We start from the raw sequence: 27,198 nt of genomic DNA on the forward strand, positions 1-27,198 counted from the left end.
CAAAAAAGTTTACTGTCATTTTATCTTATATACAATATATTTTTAACTTTTATTTTATTTCTGTATTTTTTGAGACAGAGTCCTGCTCTGTCACCCTGGGTAGAGTGCAGTGGCATCATCATATCTCACTGCAACCTCAAACTCCTGAGGTCAAGCGATCTTCCTGCCTCAGCCTCCCTGAGTGCTACGATTACAAATGTGAGCTACAACACTCAGCCTTAACTTTTTATTTTAAAAACTGCTTTAAACAAGTAGAAGGAAGAAAAGGGAAGGAAGAAGGGATGAAGAGGGAAAAATTGTATAGACAGAATTTAACAGATACTAATTTTTGTTTCCAGAATTTCAAGGGAGAAAAAGCCACTGTGACCAGAGGCCAAAAATTGGGGATGTTGAGCCAGGATTAGAATCCAGAACTTCCGGTGCTTTTTCTAGTTTCTGTTGCCATTCATTCATTCATTCAGCAAATTTGTATTAAATACCTGCCCGTGCCAGGCACGATTCCAGATTACACCATTCCCAGATTACTCTGAGAATGCTGCAGTGGCAAACTCTTGGCATCAGAGATTTATATTCTAGTAAGGAGAGGACAGACAAAATAATAACGATGACGAAAGTGCCATGAAAAAATTAACGCAGAGTCAGAGAATGGCAAGGAAGGGGAATGAAATGTTAGGGTGGCTTGGGTTCGGAACCTCCAGATGCTGCCCACGGACTCCAACGAAGGGAGCGACCAGAGATACCAGGTCGTCCGTCCTGCACAAACCTTTCTCGGGTTTACACACCAAGGTGCAGAAGCTAGGGAGGCGGGAGGACGGCATACGCATGCGCACGAAGGAAAAGGCGAAGCCTGAAGGGAGGTGCAGAACGCATGCTCGCTCTAGCTCAGGGACTCCGAGGATTTTGACAACGACTCGGTCGGCGGGCATGATAACTGCGCAGGTTAATACCCTGGGAAGGCGTCGCCCAATAGGAACTTCCTTTTGAGGTTGTGGTCCCGCCCCCAGAGCCCAATTTCTACTTCCGCTTCCGGCGCTGCTGTGGTCCAGGTTGAAAATGGTGGCGGCTGTGTCCAGGGTTTCTGGGCTGCTGGGTCGGTCCCGCCCACAGGTGGGGCGGCCTATGTCGAGTGGCGCCCACGGCGAAGAGGGCTCAGGTACTGGGGCTGGGGTCGGTCGGGCGGGCCTCAGCTCCACTCGGGCGAGGCAGGGCGGGACTGTGACCTTGGCGTGAGGCCTTGGGGAAGGTAGAGTGAGACCCAGGCAGGCCCCACTCCGGGGCTGAGCGGTTGTGGCCTCTCCGCAGCTCGCATGTGGAGGGCCCTCACCTTCTTCGTCGCGCTCCCCGGGGTGGGAGTGAGCATGCTGAATGTCTTCTTGAAGTCGCGCCACGAAGAGCACGAGAGACCCGAGTTCATCCCCTACCCGCATCTTCGCATCAGGACCAAGGTACGCCCTTGCAGTCTCTCCAAACGTCCGTTCTCCTTTCATTATAATGCCCTCCTCCAAGTTCTTCATTCCCTAAAACCGTTGAGTGCCAGGCGTGTAGTTTCTTGTTTAGTCCTCACAAACAGAATTTATTTTTCCCATTTTATGGAAGGGAAACTGAGACTTGGGGTTATGTCTCACTTTTCTTCAAGGTCAAACAACAAATTCCCTTCAGTTTCCCTTTTATCCGATTTATCTCGCCTCCTGCCCGCTGATACAGTTGTCCGTTGAAGAACACTTGGAGGTTTGGGAAACCTTAATAAGGTGGCACAGTCTGAGGATGGTTTACCTTTCTAAGACCTGGGCATCTGGCAGCTGTGTAATGAAGAGACTGACAGGTTTCTCTATTCCTGACCAATACCTTCTCAACTACTTTATCATTTGGCTGTTGATATAGATATATCATAATGATCTCCATTGTTTGCTGTATCTTTAACAAGGGCCTTTTTTGGTTCTTTAATAAATACTCCATCACCTAGCCTATTGTAGGACTGGCCTCGTAAAAACTTAAACTCGACTCTTAAATTTTTGAGTCTTTGAGCACCATTCCCACCCTTGTACAGTGGAATTAGAAGCCAAACAGCAAGGTTTTTTAACCTTGGCATTATTGACATTTTGGGCTAGGTAATTGTTGTTTGGGGTAGGTTGGCCGATATCCTGTGCATTGTAAAATGTTTAGCTGCATCCTGGCCTCTACCCACTAGGTGGCAGTAGTACCTGCACCACCATTCCAGCCACCCATGTCTCCAGACACTGCCCAGTGTTCCCTGGAGGTGCAGAATCACCCGGGGCTGGAAACCATTGACCTAGAGCAATGCTTTTCAAAGGTAGTGGGGAAAATAATTGACGGTGAGTCGTGGTTTCCCAATCCAGAGATTGTTTCAAGTCTAGGATGGTACCCAGAAATCTGCTTTTAAATAAGCATCTCCTCTGTACACCTACTGCTACCATTCTGGTACAGGTGATGAGGATTACACTTTCATAAACACAGCACTGAATACATTAGTTACTAGGGAGAGGCTTGTGCTTGCTTTTTCTACTATCTACTTTAAGGAGGGCTCCTTTCAATAATGGGAAGGTTGAAATACGCCAGTAGACAAAGGACTAATTTCCTTTTTTTTTTTTTTTTTTTTTTTTTTTGTTGAGACAGAGTCTCACTTTGTTGCCCAGGCTAGAGTGAGTGCCGTGGCGTCAGCTTAGCTCACAGCAACCTCAGACTCCTCGGCTTAAGCGATCCTACTGCCTCAGCCTCCCGAGTAGCTGGGACTACAGGCATGCGCCACTATGCCCGGCTAATTTTTTCTATATAGATTTTTAGTTGTCCATATAATGTCTTTCTATTTTTAGTAGAGACGGGGTCTTGCTCAGGCTGGTCTCGAACTCCTGACCTTGAGCAATCCACCCGCCTCGGCCTCCCAGAGTGCTAGGATTACAGGCATGAGCCACCGCGCCCGGCCCCATTTTGTTTTTATATATTATCTGTCACTCTGTTTTAAGCAGTTTATGGCAGGGCTCTTTCTGAACTATTTCCTGGAATTGTCTAATTGACACTTTCACTCTACAGCCCTTCCCCTGGGGAGATGGTAACCATACTCTATTCCACAACCCTCAAGTGAATCCGCTTCCAACTGGCTATGAAGATGAATAAGGAGAACCTGGACCACTACCCAGGCACTGAGGACCACAGCATCAGTTTGGACCATTACTCTGCACACGGACCAGAAAAAGTGTATGGGACCTTACGCTCACCTTCTTTAATCAAATCATTACCAGTATACTGATCTCCCATCCCTTTGCTTGTGGCAGGAGATGGCTTAAATAAACACTTTAAACTTAGATTGGTCATGAGCTCAGAGTTACATTCTTTGGTTGCGTTTTTCCTCAGAAATTAGCATTAATGTTATTTCTGTTTCTGCAGTGAAGGTCTACGGCTGCTGGCAGCGTTTCAGGTCCAGTCCAGCCCACTGAATAACAATGTTTGTAACAGGCTCCTTGGTTTCTAGTGCCTGGTGGGGGTAAAGTCAAGGGACCAGGAGTACCATGGAGCTAATTATCAAGACTGGGTCTTTGATAGACTTTGGATGTCAAAGACATTGAATGGCCAGCACAATGGCTACTGGTTTACACTTGAAAGAGGTATCTGATTCTCAAGAGGAAGTGCTTCCTCTGGGTCCTTCCCTGGTCCGGTTCCACCAGCATTTGCTGCAGAATCTTCTCTGTAGTTGGATAACTCTCTCTAAAGGTGTCAAGTTCTTACCTTAGGGTAAGACCCATCTCTCAGCACCCTGAAGGCTGGCAGGGTTAGAAATCTTTGGAGAAATAAAGGCAGTGTGACACATTTGTTCTTATAGTATTGGCTTTATTTGTTTCTGGAATTAAAACTATCCTCTAGCCATAAGAGTTAGGAGGGGAAACAGTTACAAAATCACTCTGAAAAGGCAATTAACTCATCAAAACTTGAAACCTTTGAAGTAGCTGAGGTAGTTGGAGTCACTTTATGAAGAGCATGAAATCAAAACAGGGTGAGGAACATTCAGAAAGAATTATTCTCTCAGTAGTGCACTGTTACTCCTTTTGGCATGTTGTGTCCATAAAGCAAGGTAGCTACTAGTATCTGGTCTTTTCAGACTTGACAGTAATACGAATAGGATGTAAGACCTGAGCTTAAGCTTCAGAGTTATACTTCAGCGATTCTTAAATCTGTTCTGACAATTATAGTAGAACATCCTTCTCAGTTGAAATTGAAGAGGTTTGCTTAAGATCTTTCCTGCAATTTTCCCAAAAGGCAGGTTCAGAAGTGAATTTCTGGGCTAGCATATGCGGCTTTCACGTCAAACAGACCTCTCAATATGAGTTACAATGAAGGAATATTGTTGCTTGGAGCTGGTTTATTTTCAAGGCTCAATGGGACAGTTTTGTGGCAAGGTTCAAGAGGCTACAAGGTATTTTGCAGTACATTATATTAAACTGGTAACGCAGAGGTAAGGTATATAGAAACTGTGAAAGCTGTATACAGTAAGGAAAGAATCGTTATTATGTTTGCCATTTTGTGGTATAACAGCCTGTACTTCTGAGTCCCCATAAAGCTGTTTTGCTTGTGGCCAGTCTGAGTTTAGGATAGATATACGTGGCCTCCCTCAGCTGGGTTCCAAATCTCTTTTATAATCCTTGCATAACAGACCTTAACCAGTCAGCAAATATAGAATGCTTTGAAATGACATAAAGGGATTGGTCACATTAAATATGAAGTAGTAACTGGTAAACTGGAGAGAAGATAACAGAATTTCAGCCTTCTGTAAATCAAGTTTCATACCATCTTTCAGCATATAATAAGTTAAACCAAATTACTCGAAAGGCAACTGTGGGGATTACATGACAATCTAAAGTATGGAAGTGCTCCCCTGATCCTGACACTTCTTGGTACCATAATACAAATCTCTAAGATATCTGGGTAGCCTATTGTGGAAATAAATTTTAGAAATCAGTGAGGCTTCTAATTGCCATACCATACCACCTAGCTTAGACAAATCTTTACCTTTAAATGATAAAAAAAATAGGCCGGGCGCGGTGGCTCACGCCTGTAATCCTAGCACTCTGGGAGGCCGAGGTGGGCGGATCGTTTGAGCTCAGGAGTTCGAGACCAGCCTGAGCAAGAGCGAGACCCCATCTCTACTAAAAATAGAAAGAAATTATATGGACAGCTAAAAATATACATAGAAAAAATTAGCCGGGCATGGTGGTGCATGCCTGTAGTCCCAGCTACTAGGGAGGCTGAGACAGGAGGATCCCTTGAGCTCAGGAGTTTGAGGTTGCTGTGAGCTAGGCTGACGCCACGGCACTCACTCTAGCCTGGGCAACAGAGTGAGACTCTGTCTCAAAAAAAAAAAAAATAAAAAAATAAAACTCTCCCCAGTGTATGTATGAGATATGGGGTAACAGGGTAATAGTTGTTTGATAAAGTGCACTGAGTTCCAGGGGCAAATAATGATAGAAACTAAATGTTCCAATTTATTCCATCTTCATGATTACAGACATTACTGGGCAGGGTGGGTAAACAAGGCAAATAAAGCAAACACCTTTTCTCCCCCACTTAACCAGATGCAGCATTTTGGCATTTTTATAATATGCAGGTAGACTTATTTCATTGAGTTGGGTTGAAAGCTGGCAGCAGCAAAGCTTTGCAATTTAGGTTCTTCCTCCACAGCTGCTCCAAGTATCTTCATTCCTGAACTACATTGTGAGCCAAGTTGAGATGGTGTTCACTGTAACGTTCTTGAAGCTTTCACATTTTAATCTGATACCTCTCGCTAAGGCAGGGAACCATCCATCGGTTACAAGCTGTCTTCCTCTTTGCTACTCCAGGCCACCAGTTATCTTAACCGTTAGTTACTATAATATATAAAAATAAAACTGTGCTCCCAAGCATTGATTGAAACTGTTGTGCCCAGATCCCTTTTCACAGCATTAGTTCCCTGAGAGAAAAAAAGAGGTCCTAACCAATTGCTTTAATCAACAATGACCCCAGTACAGTGTAGTTAATGTCCTTTGCAGCAAAAATCAAGAGGTCAGGCAACCTTGATCATCCTGACTGGTTTATCACTATCCAGATAGAAGGTATATGTAAAGCTGATCCCAGACTAAATATTGCAATCATAACCCCAAGAAATCATTTAATTTTAGCACATTGAGTTCCCGCAAGATGCCAGAGCAAGTGCGAAATCATCTCAAAGCAAAGAATTCATCACCTTTTAAAAGAGAGGAAAACATCAAGGAGGAGGAAATAAAACTCCTCTCTCCTAAATTCCTCATCAAATCTGACGGCTATCTTCACAGCCTTAGTTGACAAAATCTAGAGTCCTCAATTTCCCGATTTGAGGAATCCGTTTTCAAGGTGACTGTCAAGGTCAAGAAGAGTTTTCAGGCTTTTCTTTGCCATGGCCCATGAACTCCAGTCCTTCAATAGGAATCTCTTTCTCCTTTATTGCTTTCTGATGGGAGGAGAAAACACATTATGAAGATCTATATGAAACTTGAGGACCAAGCTTTGTAAGTAAGATATGACAGTACAAAAGTAAAACCAGACTGGACTGTAAAGACTCGCAACCATGATTCGAATCACATACTTTTTTTTTTTTTTTTTTGAGACAGAGTCTCACTCTGTTGCCCAGGCTAGAGTGAGTGCCGTGGCGTCAGCCTAGCTCACAGCAACCTCAAACTCCTGGGCTCAAGCGATCCTACTGCCTCAGCCTCCCGAGTAGCTGGGACTACAGGCATGCGCCACCATGCCCGGCTAGTTTTTTCTACATATATTTAGCTGTCTATATAATTTCTTTCTGTTTTTTTTTAGTAGAGATGGGGTCTCGCTCTTGCTCAGGCTGGTCTCGAACTCCTGAGCTCAAACGATCCGCCCACCTCGGCCTCCCAGAGTGCTAGGATTACAGGCGTGAGCCACCGCGCCCGGCCCGAATCACATACTTTTTAAACAAACAAACAGAAGTGCCATTATGAAGAAATCAAGTGTAAGACCAGACAGAGTGGAGAAGGAGTTGTGAGGGAATCGTTAAGTGAAATTTCAAAGCAAGTGTCACCACTTCATCTTAGCGATAGAAACGGGTTCGAATCTGAGTCCCAGGACCTGCTGTAGGCTGTGTGACCTTGAGCCAGCCTCAGTTTCCACATCTGTAAGTGGGATAAAGATAGCAACTATCCCGTGGAGTTACCCTGAGGATGTCTTCGCTTCACTTATTGGAAGTGCTTTGCCCAATGCTCTTCTTATAATTCAAAGCAGTTCTACACCACTGGGGCGGAATGAAAATTTCCTAGCTGAAACCGGCGGGGACTAGTTGAGAAAGATAAACAGGCCAATGAAGAGATTATAACAACAAAAACAACGGGACCCTCTACAGTGTCTAACAGGCCAGAGAAAGGCTAACCCTGCCCAGTCCCCTAACAGCAATGGTAGGAAAGCGCACCACCTACAAAAGAATCAAGGAAACCTGTTTCTAGTCAACTTGAGCCAATCACTTCCTGTTTCTGAGGGTTAGTTTCCCAAGTATAAAGTACATATGATAACTATGGCCACCTTGAAAGTTTAGAACGAGCACCAAATGAACCAAAGGGTGTTACTCCTTAAAAAGCACTGCAAAGACATTTAACGTTTTCATTCGGAGAGACACCAAGCGGCCTCGGTGGAGATGGTAGGGGAGAGGGCTCCTGCCACCAGCCCCACCGCGGCTTTTCTCGATCCTCCTCGTCCCAACCTCCGCAAGACGCGGTGTATGTGGCGGGGGACAGCGCAGGGAATGCGGGCCTTGTGGCAGATGCGGGAGGGCTCACCTGAACACACTGCTGGTAACGCTTGAAGAGGTCGGTGCACGGATCCCCGGAGCCGTCCCCCTTGAGAAACTTCTCGGCAAACCACCGATTGAAGCACTGGTCGTACTCGCGCTTCATGTCCGTGCAAGCCTCCCCTACGCTGTTCATGGCGGCAGTGGTGGCGGCCGCGGCAGCGCACTCTGATGTCATCACTCTTAGGCGCGTCGCGCGGCGTTACGTCTGGGCGCGTTACGGGGGCCGAGAAGGGAAGGGATGTGGGCGCGGGCAGTGTGGCTGGGCCTTCGGGCCCCGCTGGGCGGGCGTCGGGGCTTCACCTCCAAGGCGGATCCGCAGGTAAAGGCCGGGGGCGTCTAGACGGGCGGCGGAGCAGGCCGGGTGGCGGAGCAGGTCCCGTTGGTGACCCACACGCCCCGCCTCATCCCCTAGGGAAGTGGCCGAGTCACCGCCGAGGTGATCGAGCACCTGGAGCGCCTAGCGCTCGTGGACTTCGGCAGCCGCGAGGCGGTGGCGCGGCTGGAGAAAGCCATCGCCTTCGCCGACCGGCTCCACGCTGTGCACACAGACGGGGTGGAGCCCATGGAGTCCGTACTGGAGGACAGGTAAACTCGCGGCCGCGGCCCTAAACCTTCACTGGCGCCTTCGCAGCCGCGTAAGGTGGCGATTAGTGACCCATTTCCCGGAGGGTGAAAGATTCAGGAACTTGCCTCCTGTCACCCCGCGGGTAAATAGCTTCACTTTTCCCTTTGTTCATTGTGGATCCTGTCACTTGAGCCCTTCTAAACTTAGTAGGAACAAAATCCGAACTGTCAATCATCGCCTTCGAGGTCCTACTTCATAGAGGCCCTGCCTACCCACTCAGACGTACTGCTCGCTCTTCTCGCTCGGCATCCTCCAGCTACTCTGGCTTCCTTGACTGTTTCCCAACGAGCCAAGTTCCCTCCCTCCCTAGGACCTTTGCATTTGCTGTTCGCTTTTTCTTGCCCCCAAATATTTGCATGGCTGTCTCCCTCTCGGCACCCAGATCTCAGCTCATCTCCTCAGACAGGCCTCTCCTGACTACTCCAAATCTCTTCGCCCATTCCACTCACTCACTATTTATCCTGTTGGGGTTTTTAAAAGTATTTTTTATTACTTTTGTTGATTTGTTATATCTCTTTTATTACAATGTGAGCTCATTGTCTGACTTGCTTGCTGTTGTATTCCTGTCTCAAAAATTTAAATGTACATATTTTCTGACCAGGTGGTTTTCTATGGAAATTCCTTTGTAAGTGCATCAAAATGTATACACAAGTGTCCACTGCAAAACTGTTTATAATTCCAAAAATAAAACCCAGAAGCAACCTAAATAAATAGCAAACACATCATACAAAGGAATATTTGACAGTTGCAAAAAAATGACGAAACAAATAACCATGTTATCTGTATGATATAAATATCATATATCAGCATACAAATAACATCAAATATGCTGATGTGGAAAGGTCTCTAAGATATATTTAATTAAAAAGGCAAACTTAAGGCTAGATGCTGTGGCTCACACCTGTAATCCCAGCACTCTGGGAGACCAAGGCAGGAGGATGGCTTGAGGTCAGGAGTTCCAGACCAGCCTGAGGAACAGTGAGACCCCATCTCTACTAAAAATAGAAAAATTAGCTGGGTGTAGTTGTACCCTCCTGTAGTCCCAGCTTGCTCCCATAGAGCAAGACTGTCTCAAAAAAAAAAAAAAAAAAAAGGGAAATTGAACCTCATTCTCCCCCCCTTCATATTCTTTAAAAAAAAAAGTAGTTAGAACAGTATTACTGATACCGTACATATAATGTATTTTATACATTCTAGTGTATGCATTAAGTTTTGTTTCCTGAATGAGTGTGCAAGAAACTGTTAACAAAATATTAAGTTTTAAAGAAAGTGGGAATATGGAAAGAAGCTTTAATGTTTCGTTTTATACCAGGGGCCAAAACCACAAGTGCCTTAGAGGGCAGAGTAATACAACTAGCGAAGTATGTAGCGTAATGCAATAGGGAGGGGTGAGTCGTTGACAAAACTAGTTTGTGAATACCAAAAGATCTACTCACCTCTACTAATCATTGCCAAATCTTAATATACTTTTAAAGAAAATTCTCTTTTTTGAAAAGCTTCCTGCCAGCCGCAGACTTGTTTGCTGTTTGGGGATGGAACTTCTTAAGGAGGATGGATGTGTAACTCGTGACCTGGCCTTTTCCTGATGGGAATTAAAAAACAAAAAACCTCCTAACTACAAGTGGGAACGAGAAAGATTAGCTGCTATTAGTCAGTGACAATAGAGAGAGCCAGATCTATCTGTAACCAAAACCTTTGTGTAAAGTGCTATGTGAAATTTATTAGCCTCCTAACTGTTCTTCTCACCTCCAGCCTTTGATTCCTTCAAATCTTCTCTCTACTTTGCAATCTGATGCTCAGGTCCAGAGAGGACCACCAGTTTGCCCAAAGTTACACAGCACTTCAAAACAGAAATCTGCTGTCATTCTCCTACCCAAGCCCTTCACGGGGGTTTCCACTGACCTTTACAGTAAAGACAAAAGCTTCGCCATAGCCTGCAGAGCACTCCCTGGCCCCTGCCCACCTCTCCTTTGTAACTTCTTTCAGTTCCTCCAGCTCTCCATGCTCTGCCCTTAGAATTCTGGGCCCTTGCCTTTACCCCTGTGGTGTCCCTGCTTAATTTTCTTCTTCAGATTGCAATTGTCACTTCCTCAAGGAAGTCTTCATTCTTTTATACTGAGTTAGGTTCTCTTTCACAATCTGTAGTTTTCCCCTGGTACTCAGTAGGGCTTATATTTACATGTATTTATATATCTATTTGAGGGACCTTTGTCCCTTTCCTATTGTTTATCCAGGTTCCAGGGAACATGTCTGTTTTTGCTCATTGTGTTCACAGTGGCTAGTACTGAGTAGGTACTCAGTAAATGTTTGTTGAATGAATGTTCTTTATTAATATCTTTGGAAGGAGGGCATACAAGCACAAAGAGGAGTCAGAATTTCCCAAGTTATCTAGAGGGTAAATATAAAGAAATGCAACCATTATTACTAAAGGAAGAGTTTGTGACAAAAGATGACAGGGGATTTGGATCTGGTAACTAGCATCTCAAGTTGGCATTCAGTGATCTGTACTCTTTTCATAAATCTGGAAACCGGTTTGGGTTAGTGATTCCCATTAATCATTTTAATGTGACATTTTTAGGACTTTAATGTTTGAACACACTGCCTCACTGAATTTGAAACAGAACCCATTAAAGTGAAGACAGGTATTAAAGGTTTTAGGCAATTGCCATACTAGCTGTAAAAGCCCTGGCTGGCTAATAGAAATCTCTTTGCACATTGATATAGCATCTGGTTGAGCTAAAAAGCATTAGCATGTTTACATGCCAAAGACTGAGAATTTATGTGTGTTATCTCTGTTTTCTCATACAATTGTAGAAGGTAAATACAAGTATCTGTTTAATAGATGAGGAAACTGAGGCTCAGAAAGGTTATGTAACATGCCCAGTTTCATAGGTACTAAGAAGAGAACCAAACATGGAACTCAGGCCTGTGCTGTCAAATGCTGCTCTAGACATGCCAGCTAAAGTCAAATCCTGGGAACTTTATTCTTCCCTCTCAAATCCAGAGACAGACTTAGCTGACCGCCTCTTTGATTGAAGCCAAGTAATTCAATGCTTCGAGTGTCCCTCAGAGTCTTGTTTTGTTTTTGAGACAGGGTCTTCTTGCTCTGTTTCCTAAGCTAGGGTGCAGTCATCATAGCTCACTACAACCTCAGACTCCTGGGCTCAAGCAATCCTCTTTCCACCTAAGGCTCCCAAATAGCTGGGACTATAGGCATGCACCATCACTCCCAGCTGATTTTTCCATTTTATAGAGATGGGGTCTCACTATGTTACCTAGGCTGGTCTCAAACTCCTGACCTCAAGCCATCCTCCCACCTCCGCCTCCCAAAGTGCTAGGATTATAGGTGTGAGCCACCATGCCCGGCCCCTCAGAGCCGTATTTGAACCAAAAACTCTTAACCAAATCCATTCCAGTCTGCGTCAAACTAGAAATAAGTTAGGAGGGAGGGAAAATGCTTTTAGGTAGAAGTAGATGGTAGCCAGAGAAACTATTCCTGACAACCCGATACCGGGGAAGAGGCAGAAAGAAACAAAAGCAGTGGCAGAACTGTCCCATCACAGTCCAAGGGCCAACAGAAGCACACACAGAGTCACCTCTTTCTCTGTGCTGCCACACACTTCCTGAAGCCTTTGTAGCAGCATTTTCCACAGTTACTGGCTTAAGTGACTTATCTGTGAGCTTCAGCGGGCAGGGATTTCTAGTTTGCAGTTGAAGCCCTTTTCAACCAGCGTTTCTCATCTGAACCAGAACACAGGAAAGAGTCAAGTGACTATTTTTTCAGTTCTCCCACGGGCAGTACATATCTAATGTTAGCCCAGATGTATGAGAGAAGATGATTTATCATGAAAATGGCTGTCTTACGGTATTTGGTCTAATTTCTCTTATATTAATAGAACCCTGATTGAGAAAAACGGGAGGTGAGGTAGACATTCAGTCAATCAGTAATTGACCTGAAGAGCTCATCTGGTTATGTTAGGTGTTTTACACATGATTCTGAGGTCCAGGAAAATTAAGAAACTTACCAACAAATGAGGGGTCTGCTTGGAGTGCCACCGTCACAGAGAGCCTAGGTTCAACAGCCTCTGATCAAGAAAATAAGGAAGTGTGGGTCTATTCTAGGAACAACTCCATCATTGACAGCAATTAAGTGGAAGTGTGGTATTTAAAGGAGTGAATTATGTTTTTCTGGAAATTACACTTACGTAGGAAACTTGATTACCAAATAAGTGAACAAATCAGTTGCTATTAGTTCTACTGTTGGGAAGCAGTAGCTTTTAACCTCCTGTTGGTGGTAGTAGAGAGTCATCTCAAAATCTTCAAATGCTAGGCGGGTTATGAGTTTAGTGCATAGACTTTGAATTAGTTGGGGGGACTGAGGTGTACTGGGGGGCACTGACTCTTTCCGAAGCGAGCAGGTGCCACTCCGCACCCACCTCTTGTTGCCATGAGCATGCAGGCTCAGCATTACCAAATCTTACTTTTTAACATCATTTCATCTTCCCAGCAATCTTATGAAGCATTTACGTTAGGAAACTGAAACATGCTGAGGATATGTGGCATGTGGCACTGGGATTTGGATTCAGCTGTGACTTAGGAGCCTAAGCTCCTAGCCATTTTGTTATACTGTCCAACAGAAAACAACTCCACAAAGTCTAATGGTTACCTTTAAATGGTACAATTATAGATGATTTTTATTTTATTTCTGTTCTCCTAAATTCTCTTAAATGAATGCATAATCCTTGTGTGGTTAAGGGGGGGAAAAAACCCTAGTATAACCCTCACTTTTTTTGACAAGAAACTTAAGGCCTAGAAAGATTGTACTTGTTCAAGGCCACACAGTTAAGACAATGCCAGACTCTAGAAGAGACTCCAGCTCTGCAATCTTCACACTCTGAATAAATATTGTTGTGTCTGGCTCTGGACTGGGTGCACAAAAGAAAGAGAAGAACTAGTCCTTTCCTAAAAGAATCTTATCGTGAAAACTTAGCCCTCATGTGCAGCTTCTGCTCAGATGTTCACATCACATCCTTGCCCCTTTGTGACGTGACTCAAACATTAGGGTTAGCCCTCAGTCCATGTCCACTCAAGGCATTAAGAGCTTGGCTGCCCCCCATCAGTGATTTAGCAGACCGCTTATTCTTTAGCCCAAGTATCTGGAAACAAGCTCAGACATCTTGGCATGCACTTTCATACCTTGAAACAATAGTGACACTTCATCATGCCTGTTTAAGCTCCTGTTTGGTTTCACCAGTTTGCCATCTGAAGACGAGTAAAGCAACTAGGCCCAGAGAACACTGGGAGTTTCTTGAGCTATGCTTGTGGTACATCTTGCTCAAGGGCAGGCATTTTTATATCCACCAAGGTGGCTCTGGGTGGGAAAAGCATTTATCTTAGGGGTGCCAGAGTGGGCTCATATCCCAGTTCTATGACTTAGGAGCCAATATCCTTAAGCAGGTCACTCTTGAGCAAGTTTCCTCCTCCATCTCTGCTTAGGTTTCTAGCTTCCTCTTCTGCTTCAAGGGGGCCATGCTGCAGCCTGCTATAAACCCCCTGCCTCTGAATCTGCTGGCCTCTCTCTCTTGCTTTGGGATTTATGCTGCTGTACCTGCTAGGAAGTGCATTGCCTACCCACATCCCCCCACCCACACACCCCATCCAGCTAGTTCTTGCCCATTCTTGAGCATTGATGCGACCTATTTTTAGTATGTACTCCTCACCCAGGCTGAGTTAGGAACCCTTTCTATTCCCTTTGCAGGCTTTGCTTACTTCTGTTAGTTTTAACACATTGTTTTATAATTGCCTTTATCTGTCCCCACCAAAAGTCCATAGTAATCATCCAAAAATATTTGTTAGACACTATCAAATCCTGAGAAATAATTAGCACTTACCTCACAGAGTTGTTGGGGGAAATCTATAAACTGTAGACTGTTATTTGGTCTACTGTTGACCCCAGCTGCTCTATCTTTGAGCAGTGCCCTTAACTTAAGAATACACTGCTCCCTTGTTCTCCCATTCTTGACCGGCCCTGTCTACTGTGCCCTAGAAGACCAATTTTCTGAGAAGGTAACCTTGAGCTTCTGGGTTTCGTAGATGTCTATACTTGAGATCCGACAATGTAGTTGAAGGCAACTGTGCTGAAGAACTACTACAAAACTCTCATCGTGTCGTGGAAGAGTATTTTGTGGCCCCCCCAGGTACGTGTTGCCCAGAGTGTTGTAACAGTCTCACAGGGACCTAAGGAATGAAGCAGGAACTGTGGGAGCCAAAGATGTTATGTGAAGGCCCTCTAGGGGCCAGTGAGTAGCAGGAATGAGCAAAACAGGACTGGGGAGAAGAGTGTACAGTGGGTGACAATCTGGAGCTCAAGCTCTGCCTAAAGGGGCAGCTGACATTCACTGCTTTCTCATTTGGTACCAGGCAAGAATGTGGTACCAGGCACCATTCTCCCACACAACCTTGATATCTGGCATTTTGTGTGATATTTCCCAAATTTTAAGTGTTGGTAACCCATTCAAAATTTAAAAAATAAAATACCACGCAGGCCAAATAAAACATTCCTGCAAGCCAGATGCAGCCTGTGAACCATCAGTTTGCAACCCCTGGTGTGAAGATTTTCATCTTTAACCTCACTGTAAATATTTTAAATAGAAGCTTTAAAATAACTCTGTGCCAACAGTAAAATCCAGAACCTTGGGTAGGTTGACCGTTTTTTTTCTCCTCTGCGGATAGGTGAGTACTCAGAGCTGCTGAACCCCTCTGGGCATTCGGGAATGGGACTAGCCAGAGTAATCATGTAGACTGCTTTCCAAGGGCCAACTTCCAGTTTAGGATAGCCCCTTGCGGAAGAACCATTCTGAGCAGCCTCCATTTAAAACATTGGCCCTGGTCAACTCAGGGGTCTTTGATCAAGACCAACCAGTTAAAGGAAAACTCTGGTCGAAACAAGGATAGGATGGAAAGCTAGAAAACTTGCGAGCTAAACTCTTAAACATGCCTCTTATTCACTTAATCACCTCAGTTAACTGTAGAGAGAAATAAGATTTTATATTCTCTCCATCTCAGAGCCTGATAGTTGCCACTCTGCAGCAGACATATCTACTGATCATACATGCAATCTCCCAGAGAGAGATGCTTCCCACTTTGCTTTTTGCAACAGACTGAGTTCATAGTCATAGTCTTTTCTTCAACTCCTATCTGCATCTAAATGGCTAATTAACCCATTTCTACTCGTTATTGAAAAGTGTGCATTAATTTGGCTTCACTTATAACTGTGATTCTTTCAAGTATCCACAGTTAGAAAAACAGAATAGTATAGTAGCTACACTTATTCCCATTGCTTATTTTCCAACACAAGGCAAGTAATCAGCTCAGTAGAGCCAGTTGGGCAGAAGGCTCGGCTATAACATTCTTTTTTTGTTATTTTCAAACAGGTAATATCTCTTTGCCAAAGCTGGATGAACAAGAGCCCTCCCTGCACAGCTGAGTAGTTATTCTGGGAAGGGGGTACTCTGTGGACACATGGAAGCACAATGATAGTTTTGTTATTGTGAACACTAACGTTCCCACTTCTTTTGGTCACCTAAAAAAATGGAGGCTCAAGCATTTCTTAGTAACTGACTCTTGTGAAGACAGACTGGGAAAGAGCTAGCCAAAACAAGGCAACCAGTTCCTGATGCTAATGGAAATAAAAGGAAAGAACAAAAGTCAGTTTCTGAGGAAATAGTGAAATATTCACTTAACAGACCTCTTCAGTATGGAAGACATTATCTTCCTTTATCTCCCCCAAAAAAGACTATCTACCAGACTGCATAAAAGTGAATTTTTCTTTTTACATTAAGTGGTAGACAGAGCATCTGATCACTGTGTAACAACCCAAGTTGTCATCTTTAGTTGCTCTTTCTATTGGTTTCAGCAGCCCTATCTTTAGCGAACATACCTGAATTTGTTCCTGGGTACCCACTTTGTTTCTAGCAGAGAGTTTTTTGTCAAGGTCTGAAGAGTATTCAAAGTGAACTACAGTTTGGGAACTCCTAACCTAGAACCATCTGCCATCCCACAAAGTGACTGTATACAAAAGGGACACTAATCATACCCAGTGTTTTTCCTTCTGAGAAGAAAACTTATCAAAAATACCACTGGGGCCGGGCGCGGTGGCTCACGCCTGTAATCCTAGCACTCTGGGAGGCCAAGGCGGGTGGATCGCTCAAGGTCAGGAGTTCGAGACCAGCCTGAGCAATGAGCGAGACCTCGTCTCTACTAAAAATAGAAAGAAATTATCTGGCCAACTAAAATATATATAGAAAAAAAAAAAAATTAGCCGGGCATGGTGGCGCATGCCTGTAGTCCCAGCTACTCGGGAGGCTGAGGCAGTAGGATTGCTTAAGCCCAGGCGTTTGAGGTTGCTGTGAGCTAGGCTGACGCCACGGCACTCACTCTAGCCTGGGCAACAAAGCGACACTCTGTCTCAAAAAAAAAAAAAAAAAAAAAACAACCACTGGGCCTGGGACAAAAATCACTTTCCATCCCCGAAGTGATTATTAAGATGAATCCAAGTTTGTGGGGGAGGGTCTTTTGTTGTTTTCTAAAAGCTCAGATACCCAGGATAAATGAGACCTATTTAGGGGTAAAAGTAGTAGAACCAGACAGACCTTAGAGATTTTTTTTTTCCTCCAACCAAACTGCCAAAGTTGGTTTTGGCTAAGAATTTCCCAATCATCTTTGTGCTGCTGCTTACTTTTAAAAGTCTGTTTTTATTCTTCCCATTCCCTTTTTTTATCTGCAATGCTCCCTTTTTCTTTATGGCAGCTTCATATACAAACTTGGCCTTGAATTGAAAGAAAACTTTGAACCTGCCCTCAAGGTTGAAGTCTCAAACCAACATGAGAGCAACTATCTTTATCCCCAAATAAAGTTATCCACTTCTGTTTCTTAATATCTGGGTATAAGCTGCTACTACAATTCAATGATTTTTTTTTTTTTATATTAGTGTGCCTGTTTGGTGAAATCTATGAACTTAATCAAGGACAACCACACATGTCAATTACTAAACGTTTAAAATATATTTCTAAACAGAATGGGCCGACTCAGTCACAGTAACTGCTGATCTCCATCGCAGAGCAACCCACAAATACACAGCGCTGATTTTTGTCCCATAATCAGGGGTGAAAAATATACAACTTGTTTCTGAACCAAAACCACAATTTCTGCAGTTTAAAATATTTCACTGCTAATATGGCCCTGGTAGAAATTATGTAGTTTTTTTTCCTTTAAAAAAAAATTTAAAAAATTTCCTAAGACACTAAATCATCAATCTGGAATGTAGAGTCTGAGCACAAAGTAGCTCAGTTCACCTAAAAAATAAAGGAAAAATTCCCATCACCTGTCTCAGTAGGGCCTGAAAGGAGAGAAGTAGTGTGGGGAACCCCTGCTTTGGTATGGAGAGTCACGGCCCCTTGACCCAGACCGAGACCGTGAGTAGCCATAGCTGGTGCTTCTCTGAGGATAAACTCGGATGTAGGAAGTTTCACCCTGAAATGCAAACAAAGAGTAAAGGGAGAAATGAGAGCCAGAAGACTAAGCAAGTCAACACCTACCCTGGCTGCCTAACAATAATGGTTAAGTACTGAGCACTTACTGGGTGTACTGTGTGCCTGGCACCAGGCTATCTCACAGTCATGTTATGAGGTAGATACTCTTACTATCCCATTTCAAAAATGAACAAAATTTAAGACTTAAATTATATCATTTGCTCAAGGTGACACAAATAATAAATGGCAACTTGACAAACTGATAAATACACAAATGTTAGCTATCATTAATAAAATATCTGAATTACTGCCACTGACCCCCAGAAGCTAAGAACTAGAAAGGAACCCAGAGGCCATATAGTTCAATCCACTGCCATCACGTATGTGCATCTTAGGAAGGGGCATCTATGGAAGAGGCTAACCTGTTGTTAACACCTTGCAAGTGTGAGGACTAGAAGTTCTAGTTGTCCTCACAGGTTAGCTTCCTGGCAAGTCTTGTTACAGTGCTATTATGTGACCATTCTGTACATGCAGGAACCTGAGTTCAGAGAGGAGTAGCTCAGCTAAGAAATTAATAAGCAGCAGAGGAGTCATGTCTAGGCTGGCCTGTCTCCGGGCCCTCTGCTCTCAGCCAGTACTGTCAGAATATCCAAAGATGCTAAGGTGAAAAGCCAGATGCTTTTGGATTTACCCTCACTGAGGCCTTGCTTTGCAGTGTAACTGAAGAGCAGGTGCTGTCCTGTTTCTGCTCCAAATTCAAGTCCTAGAGGACAATCTGAGCAAAAAGCCATGCAAAGCCCAGCCACCAACCCATAAAACTAGGGAATTATATGAATCCTCAGAAAAAGAAATGAGCCCAGAGATCTATGTCCCTCAGACATCCTTAAACCCCATAGCAAGTTAGGACAGAATAACCAGAAAAATGCAATGTCTAACTGGTCGTGGTATCTGGTCTCAATGGTACCAAAGACAGTCACCACATGAATCAAGTTGAGAGATCCAAAGCAGCAGCTACCTTCCTAAAAGGAAGGACACCAAAAACTAAGCCCCAAGGGTGAGGTGATTTAACCACAAGAAAATGTCACAGTGGCTCAGGTTTCAAAGAGGATCCTGTGCTACTTTGGGAAAGGAAAAGTGAAGTGACAACTCAGCCATGACAGCAGTACCTGGAAGAGCTAAGATGATGAGGTTGGCCTATAGAGCCCAGACTAGACCCAGAGGAGAGACAGACATAATAGTTAGGTTCACAGAAGGATGCTGTCGTTTAAGCTAGTTGTGAAAGGGGTGGTTATCACAGACTAGCTCACCACATTATGACAGGCTGCACCAGTACTATCTCCAGGTTAAAGATGCTATGAATGCACATCTCTGTCTGCTATGACCCTGTAGGGCTTAGGTATGACAAATTCTTTGGCTTTGTCCACTTGATGGTACTGTGAGATCATCAAATGGCAAATGCATGTCCTGCTGCTAACTGCTGCTAGTGACCTGGGTACAAGCTGAACAGAAGGTAGGAACCCACCTCATGAGAGCGGAATTTGGTGTCGTCCAGTTTACGCAGGGCATATTCCATGTCTTCTTTTCTGAGATACTCGACCATCCCCATTCCATCCTTCTGCACATCTGCATAACAGACATCCCCAGCTTCTCGCATGTGATCCTTCAGGTCCTGCCAGCTGCCTGATGGAGGAAGTCCTAGGCATGGAGAACATAAAAGAAGGGCCCACATCCTTCAGCCATGTTAACTGCCCTGTTAAAAGCCAGCAATACCTATGGTCCCTTCTCCATGAGTCACTTAAATCCTGAAGGTTCCCAAATCACAAATCTTGATAAGGGACAAGAAACCAGAAAAGAACAGTGAAGTATGTGGTAAACAAACCACCTTGTGAAGCTGGTCCTAGACTAACCTTCCAGAGACCAAGCCTTCTCAACAGAGCAACAAGTTGGTCCATTATAGGTTTAATATCTCTGAGAATTCACAGCCTCTCTCTCTTTCATAATCAATGCCAAACTCCCAAGACTTTGAGTTTTAATTTTTTCCATTATGCAATTTAACAGTACCAGTTATTTCTTGCCTTACAGGGTTTCCCAGGAAATGGGAATTTTGAAACCAGTCAATGAAATAATCAAAGTATAACTGAAGGTTACACAACAACAAAAATCTAAAAAGAGCTCATTTTTTTTGTAGGTGTGAATGACTGACAAACTAGACAAAGTACCTCTTAAGAGATCACCAACATTCTTCAATACAGTGGGGGGGAAAGGTAAGACTCAGATGCTAAAACTAGTCGGGAGTCATACAACCCTACCTGATGTCATGAAAGGGAAATGTGCTCTTGCTCTCAAAGGCTGTGTTTACCGCTCACAGCTCAGGACTGCAGCCATTTCCTAATAGTTTTCTAAGCAGGATTTCAGAGCAGCATGGAGAGAAAAAAAGATAATGTATGACATCCTGAAGGAGGGAACAGAGTTCTGGGATTAAAAAATTACAAAGGGACACAAGATAGGCAGATACTGAGTATCACTCTTAAACACACGGGAGTCTGATGTGATTGTGTGACATTCACATCTTAAAAGGTGCCAGGCTCCTCAATACATTTCACTCCACTAGGGCCCTAAAACTCCCCTGCAATGTGCAGGAGGCTCCAAATCTTTACCAATGTGTTAACATTTTAAAGATACATAAACCCCTGAGCTTAGCATTTCATCACTTGTCAACATTAGACAGAAATGTTCTATACTTTCCAATACAATCCCCAAGACTCGAAGTTGTGGGTTTATTTTTTTTTAATATAATTCCAAAACCAGCACAAAATCTGGCCTTCCTTGGGATCCAAGGCTGGGTAAACTGTTGAAATCTGGCTCTTGGAATGCCTTGCCAGCAGCAAATCTGATACCAAAGTACATTCCAAAAGAAAAGACTTTAGAATTCCAGCTCAAGGGGATTTGCCATCATCTTCCCTTCTCACCACTAGAAAACTCCTTTATAAAAAAACGTGTTTATGTTCTTCCCAGGATGCACTATGAGCACAATTTCATTTGCAAGATACCTGCCTCACTGGCAAGGCAGGGCAGGGCTTCAGACTGTCACTGTGCATAGGCCATTGAAAAGAAAGCCCATGTATTCCAGGCACTGGAGAGTAACAGCTATCATTCCTTGGAAGCCAGACTCTGCTAAGTATCTTTCATGTATCATCTCATTCAGTTTGAAAGGAACATACCTGAAACAAGAACTCGGAAATCAGATCTTCTTGTAGGAGGTCCATTCCTCCCACCACGGGGCCACCCACCCCGACCTCCGTAAGTCCGGGGGAACTCCACACGAAGCCGACATTGGCCATAATCATAACCATTCCTTCCATAAATTGCATCCTCAGCATCTCTGCAAAGAAAAGTTTAGAGTTAGTGCTGTTCAACAGGCTGAGTGACTTCCCAGTGAGGAACATGAGTATTAAGTACAAAAGGGAAACCCAGAGTGAGGGAAAAAACACAAAACAGGATCTTGATGTACTTCTGCTTTGAAGACCTTTCATGATACTGGAATTGAACTTTACAGCTGTCACACACAGGGTTCTATACATATGAAATGATAATGAACGGGCAAGCTGATTACTTATAAGAGGGCTAATTCAGAGAAAAAAGAATAAATTTTTGACAGGTGACTGATTCTGCCAATAAACCAGTGTTTCTCTAACCTTGGTAAACAGTTTCTCAAAAAGCACACCATATGCTATCTTCCACAAGGCCTAGTGTTATAAAGTCTATAGAAAGAAAAATTCGTGTTTTAAAAAGTAGAGCTCTAAAAACAAATGCAAATGAGTGTTTTGTGATGAATGTGGTCTTAAAAGTACCTTTTCATCAGGGTTTGGATGTCAAACCAAACCCTAAATTGTCAAAACCACTCTGAGTACAATTTTGCCAAAAGAGGTAAATATTCAATAAAGTTACTTTACTAACACACCAACAGCCACACTGGAAAAAAAATTTTTTTTCCTTGGGATCACAGTGTTTTATTATGAAAATAGAGTAAAAACTTTGAAAACCAAACGATCTTAATTTAACGAAAAATTTCTTATTTTTTATTGTTTTCTGTGCATAAGTAATATGCAGCTTGAAGTCCTAGTTCAGTTCAGAAGCCAGTTCATGTGGCTCCCAAGGTAAAGAGCCTTGTAAGTTACATACACTTCAAGAGGCCCCAGGCTCAAAACTAGCATGAGTTAAATACAACTCATGGCAGTTAATGTGTTAAGTCTTTCCTAGGGCTCTAGCAGAGTTAGGAGTGCCAAGTTGATTTTCCAGTACTGGAAAGAATGGATGGCCTTGGAGCTTCAGTGGACATAGGGAGCTGAAGTTGTGCTAATGAAGGCATTCTTTAGTGTCACCAGCACATAATCGCTTATCAAGATTCTAGGAATGGCCGGGCATGGTGGCTCAACCCTGTAATCCTAGCACTCTGGGAGGCCGAGGTAGGAGGATTGCTTGAGGTCAGGAGACCAGCCTAAGCAAGAGCAAGACCCTGTCTCTACTAAAAATAGAAAGAAATTATCCGGACAACCAAAAATAGAGAAAAAATTAGCCGGGCGTGGTGGTACACGCCTGTAGTCCCAGCTACTTGGGATGCTGAGGTAGGAGGATTGCTTGGGCCCAGGAGTTTGAGGATGCCACAGCATTCTAGCATGGGCAACAGAGTGAGACCCTGTCTCAACAAAAAAAAAAAAAGGGTTCTAGGACTAAATGCAACCAAGAGCACATCCAGAACAACTGTGACTATAATGCAATATGGGAGAGGCACAGGTGGGGGTTTAAGGTTTAAGAGCAGTCTTTGAATACAAACTGACCTGAGTTCGAATCATTCTTCTGCTACTTACTAGTAGTTATCTTTGGGTAAGTGTTTAATTAAGTTTTTAACATCTCTAATATGAGTAGTATGTCTATCTCAGAGGGTTAGTGTAAGGATTAAATAAGATACTACATGCAGAGTGCTTTGCTTGAAGCTTCCCATCCAGTGATACCAAAAGATAACTTTCCTACTACAAAAGGAATAAGGGAAGAGATGACAATGTAGCATATCATACAGTAAGTCTGTGTTCTAAGGGCAGAACAGGGGGTTCTAATGCTTCCTTGATCCGTATTATCAACTAAATCCTCAATTTTCTCTTTTGTAAAATGTGGTTAACAGTACCTGCCCTCATAGGTTGTTGAAAATGCTAAATAATAACACAGCATGGTACTTGATCCACAGCAACTGTTCAAAAACCACAAAAGCCCCATTAATAAATAATAGAGGCACAGCCTTCTCCTGCTTTAGTGTAAAAATGCCTAGTTCTGTTTTTGAGGCAAATGACAAGACACTAGGAATGAGCTCTGTCAGAGTCCTCAGCCCTCAAAGCCTCCAGATGCTTCCTGCCTCCCTGTCCTCAGATGCTCTCCTTGCCCTGTCAATACTTCCACTCCAGGTAGGCAAGTCACCCCACAGACATTCCTCCTATTCCCTGTAGTAAGGCCCGCCAGGAGCAAAGCTAGGAAACCAGGGGACAGGCTATTTAGCCCGAGGGGACTGATCAGTCCAGTGCAGTGACTCCTAAGAACCACTAAACACAGTTTTGAAAGTTCCTGGGCCTTTTCCGGCCTGAGGGCTGACAATGTTTGCAAAATCACAAACACCCATTGGAGCCCATTTAGGGACCCAGAGTTTCCAAATCCCGTGGACCTCTGGCATCTAGTCAGCCCTCCTTCATTAAAGAAGGGAAGCGAAACCAGAGCCCTCCTTAGAGCCGTTTTAGAAGTTCTCCCAAATCCTGCAGACTTCTGTGAGGACCAGGTCCTATCCTTGAGGGGCAGGGCGCGCGCAGATGGAAATCTGCTCCACCACAGACACCCCTTTACGACCTCCAAATGCATCCACATCCCCGTAGTTTGTTCTTCCCCAACGGCAAGTTCTGGCCGTGGAAAGGGTGGACGGAGAGGACGACTAGAGACTTCTCTTCAACGCGTCCTCCACCCGGGCTGGTTCAGGGGCTGGAGGTTCGCTTCCCATTAAGGTGCCTCCGCAGCTGCGAGAGGGAGAGTGCTAATTCGTACCATCCCCGAGGCCGGTTTAGGCGGGCTTGGGCCCTCCAAAGGCTCAGCTTTTGGGTTTCTAAGTCAAAAAAATGATGATGATATTAAAGGAAGTGACGCCGGAGCAAAGCACTGCCCAAGCCTGCGAGGAGAGGCGGCCTCATTCTCCGCCCGGGGGCGCCGTGAGGGGTCTACGCTGAGGGGGAGGGGAGGGGACGCCCCGGAGGGGGAGGGGAGAGGCGAGAAGGCGGGGGCCTCGGGTTCTGTGAGCGAGTGGGCGGGCGGACGCGTGGGGGCCTCACCGGGGGTCCTCGAAGCGCACGAAGGCGAAGGGCACGAGGCCGTGCCGGTTCTTGAGCTCGATCTCGCGGATGCGGCCGTACTTGTAGAACAGGTCTTCCAAGTCCTTCTCGCGCACGTCGGTCGGAAGGTTCCCCACGTAGATGCGCCCGTCGCCCTCGCCGCCGCGCTCGTCCGCCCAGCCCGACATCCGCACCGCCCGACGCCGCGGGCCCGCCGCAGCCCACGTCGCCGCCGCCGCCGCCGCCGCCGCCGCCTCAGCACGGGTCCCCCTGCAGCGTCCCCGCGGGCTCGGAGGCGCTCAGCCGCACTGCATTGTGGGAACGCGGAGCGGAAGCGAAGAGTCGACGGAGCCAAAAAGGAATCCTCTTAAAGGGGACGCGGCTGCGACCTTTGCGCGTGCGCGCAGGCCGGCGGCCCCCTGTGGGTGCAGGCGGGGTCTCGGGCGGTGAAAGGGGGAGCGCCGTGTCTGGCCGTTTGGATTCAAGCCCCGAATGCGTTTTTTTCCCCCGCTAAGTCGACTTGGGCAAGTGACTGGGACTCCCCGAGCCTCGCTTTCTCTGCCTATCTCACAGAGCGCTGTGGGCGCTCGTCGAGGTGACGCGGGTGGCGCCCGGCTCCGGCCCCGCGGCCGTCCCTCTGCGTGCGGGCACCGGAGGGAAGGAGTCAGGCCGGGCCGCCGGCTGACCTCGCGGCGGCCCCCAGAGAGTCCTCAGGGGCCCTCTGCCTCAGGTCAGTAGCCCTTTGGGCCACGCTGTCCCAGTTTTACAATTGCTTAGAACTGACTGCACTCCATAGCTTGGACTTGGAGTTTATCAGAGATAAGGGAGTAAAGGACTCACAATAACTATCACCAGAGAGTGCATCCGGCGATTGTGCTTTTAATCCTCACCCTGGGTGGAGGGATCCCCATATTACAGGGGAGAAAACAGGTCTCAGAGTGGGGTCAGGATTAGAACCCAGAGCCATGACCCCATCCTGTGTGCTGAGTCCTTCAGGAGCGCAGGTAGACACCTGGCACTTCTCCACATCCCATTGTGCAGGGCATTGAATCTAGGACGTTTCAACAGTGAGGCTTTGCATCGGAAGACTTAATTTAAAGAATATTTTTCATATTAAACATGAAAACTCCAGGACGGATAGATATATGATAAAGCTAATATAGCAGAATGTTAACTGTAGACTCTAGGCGGGTGTATAGGCGTTCACTGTACCATTCTTTCAACCTTTATGTTTGAAATTTTTTATAAGATGTTGGGCGGGGAATCAAGCTTGTTTAAAAAAACTCCATTAAGGGCCTGGCACGGTGGCTCATGCCTGTAAAATCCTAGCACTTTGGGAGGCTGAGGCAGGAGGATAGCTTGAGCCTAGGAGTTTGAGGTTACAGTGAGCTATGATGACACTAACGCACTCTAGCCCTGGTAACAGTGAGACCTTGTCTCCAAAACAAACAAACAACGCCCCCCCCCAAAAAAACCCCAATTCCATTAATGCTAACAATAACGAGGGAATAAAACCAAGCATTTAATCAGAAAATGGTTGATTTCTCATTATACCATCTCTGAACCTTTTAAAATCAAAACAAAACTTTAGACACCCACATATACCACCCAGTGTGTATTTTTTCTGGAAGACATGTTCATAATAAACATCAGGCTTTTGTAATATACATATATTGCATATGTATGTTGTGATCTTTGATCTTGTAGTTCTGCTTGTAGGATTTTGTCATAAAGAAATAAGCAAAAAATTCTCACAATAAATTACATATGTATGTTCATCATTGCATTCTGTGCAATTAAAACGAACTGATAATAAGGGAGTGGTAAGAAATAAAATTTTGTATATAACATCTCAGTTCTGTACAAGGGAATAGATATATGCATACACACATTGTATATATAGCGTATATTTGCTGCTTGTAACAAAAAAATAGAAGAAAGTAACCTCAATGTTTATGGAGATATCTCTTGATGGAAATGACTTCTATATTTTTATTTATGCTTTTCTGTATTTCTCAAATTTTCTGTGATTAGCATGTATTACTTTTATAGTTGGAATAAAACACAATAAATGGTTTCTAAAATAAAACAATCCGAACCATCGGTTGTATTCTGGATTATATATAAAGCTTCTGGCTGTTCTCTGCTGGGCTTCAGAGGGCAAGCAGGAAAGAGCCCTGTCCAAATATGATCTTGAGTCTTAAGTACTAAGCCTTATAGGAGCTGACATATCCTAAAGGCATTCCAAAGTCCAGATGCCTCATTTTGGGGGATGTGCTTAGGTGTATTAATACCATTCTCTGAGTCCTACCACTCCTATGTGATTATTGCCTGGAATTGTTGGAGACAATTGGGCAGCTTCTAGGGAGACAGAAGTAGAGTCAGCTAAGTGATTCAGTAGGACTCTAGGTGGAAGACTGCTTGCAAATAGTAATGATTCAGCTTGTTCTGCAACATCCAATCCGCAAAGGAGTTGTTACCTAGCCTGGAAAATATGCCCAGATGCAGGTGTGTGGGAAGTACAGGCTTCTTGGATTAAGAGGAACACAGCTAATCATTAGGAGGCATTTGGGATCATCCATGGAACCCCAAAGGTAGATTTTGTTCCTGCACAGACCTTTACAGTTTGGAACACAAATGAGGTCAAAATTATGGCTTCAGGCTCAAAGGGTTCGTGGTATCCATTCTCTCACAGACTGTAGGCAGAGATGCCCTTTTAGCTTTTACTCATGTAGTTATTCAACACCATTGAATGCATACTGTGATTTCGGCCCTGTATGAGACCCTGGGCCTGCAGTAATACACCTGTGTCCTCAAATTGCGTGTACAAGTTGCTATGCGAACAGT

The 27,198-nt window shown here is 44.6% G+C and overlaps 4 protein-coding genes across 4 annotated transcripts; 2 read left to right on the plus strand and 2 right to left on the minus strand.

Moving 5' to 3' along the window:
• Nucleotides 1-1,033: 1,033 nt before the first annotated feature.
• COX6A1 (cytochrome c oxidase subunit 6A1) lies at nt 1,034-3,320 on the plus strand. The gene is made up of 3 exons (XM_069497247.1): nt 1,034-1,153; nt 1,303-1,445; nt 3,049-3,320. The coding sequence occupies exons 1-3, from the start codon at nt 1,054-1,056 to the stop codon at nt 3,130-3,132; spliced, it is 327 nt and encodes a 108-aa protein (XP_069353348.1). The 5' UTR covers nt 1,034-1,053; the 3' UTR covers nt 3,133-3,320.
• A 2,069-nt stretch (nt 3,321-5,389) lies between these two features.
• On the minus strand, nt 5,390-7,979 carry TRIAP1 (TP53 regulated inhibitor of apoptosis 1). The gene is made up of 2 exons (XM_069497216.1): nt 7,821-7,979; nt 5,390-6,472 (listed from the first exon to the last, which is right to left on the minus strand). Exons 1-2 carry the CDS (start codon nt 7,965-7,967, stop codon nt 6,389-6,391), a joined length of 231 nt encoding a protein of 76 aa, XP_069353317.1. The 5' UTR covers nt 7,968-7,979; the 3' UTR covers nt 5,390-6,388.
• An 84-nt stretch (nt 7,980-8,063) lies between these two features.
• GATC (glutamyl-tRNA amidotransferase subunit C) lies at nt 8,064-16,602 on the plus strand. The gene is made up of 4 exons (XM_069497078.1): nt 8,064-8,153; nt 8,247-8,419; nt 14,553-14,656; nt 15,893-16,602. The coding sequence occupies exons 1-4, from the start codon at nt 8,073-8,075 to the stop codon at nt 15,943-15,945; spliced, it is 411 nt and encodes a 136-aa protein (XP_069353179.1). The 5' UTR covers nt 8,064-8,072; the 3' UTR covers nt 15,946-16,602.
• A 346-nt stretch (nt 16,603-16,948) lies between these two features.
• On the minus strand, nt 16,949-24,691 carry SRSF9 (serine and arginine rich splicing factor 9). Its single transcript, XM_069497077.1, has 4 exons — nt 24,352-24,691; nt 21,211-21,371; nt 19,512-19,684; nt 16,949-17,990 (listed from the first exon to the last, which is right to left on the minus strand). Exons 1-4 carry the CDS (start codon nt 24,537-24,539, stop codon nt 17,847-17,849), a joined length of 666 nt encoding a protein of 221 aa, XP_069353178.1. The 5' UTR covers nt 24,540-24,691; the 3' UTR covers nt 16,949-17,846.
• Nucleotides 24,692-27,198: the final 2,507 nt, after the last annotated feature.

The sequence above is a fragment of the Eulemur rufifrons genome, chromosome 21 (genome assembly GCF_041146395.1).
Source record: "Eulemur rufifrons isolate Redbay chromosome 21, OSU_ERuf_1, whole genome shotgun sequence".
NCBI lineage: Eukaryota > Metazoa > Chordata > Mammalia > Primates > Lemuridae > Eulemur > Eulemur rufifrons.

Coding starts and splice junctions, on each gene's coding strand:
- COX6A1 (XM_069497247.1), top strand. CDS start 1,054: ATGGTGGCGGCTGTGTCCAGGGTTTCTGGGCTGCTGGGTCGGTCCCGC. Junction 1,154..1,302: donor CCACGGCGAAGAGGGCTCAG/GTACTGGGGCTG, acceptor GCCTCTCCGCAG/CTCGCATGTGGAGGGCCCTC. Junction 1,446..3,048: donor ATCTTCGCATCAGGACCAAG/GTACGCCCTTGC, acceptor TTCACTCTACAG/CCCTTCCCCTGGGGAGATGG.
- TRIAP1 (XM_069497216.1), bottom strand. CDS start 7,967: ATGAACAGCGTAGGGGAGGCTTGCACGGACATGAAGCGCGAGTACGAC. Junction 6,473..7,820: donor GTTACCAGCAGTGTGTTCAG/GTGAGCCCTCCC, acceptor TCCTCCCATCAG/AAAGCAATAAAGGAGAAAGA.
- GATC (XM_069497078.1), top strand. CDS start 8,073: ATGTGGGCGCGGGCAGTGTGGCTGGGCCTTCGGGCCCCGCTGGGCGGG. Junction 8,154..8,246: donor CCTCCAAGGCGGATCCGCAG/GTAAAGGCCGGG, acceptor CTCATCCCCTAG/GGAAGTGGCCGAGTCACCGC. Junction 14,657..15,892: donor GTATTTTGTGGCCCCCCCAG/GTACGTGTTGCC, acceptor ATTTTCAAACAG/GTAATATCTCTTTGCCAAAG.
- SRSF9 (XM_069497077.1), bottom strand. CDS start 24,539: ATGTCGGGCTGGGCGGACGAGCGCGGCGGCGAGGGCGACGGGCGCATC. Junction 21,372..24,351: donor GTGCGCTTCGAGGACCCCCG/GTGAGGCCCCCA, acceptor TTTTCTTTGCAG/AGATGCTGAGGATGCAATTT. Junction 19,685..21,210: donor TTTCCGAGTTCTTGTTTCAG/GTATGTTCCTTT, acceptor CTCCATGCCTAG/GACTTCCTCCATCAGGCAGC.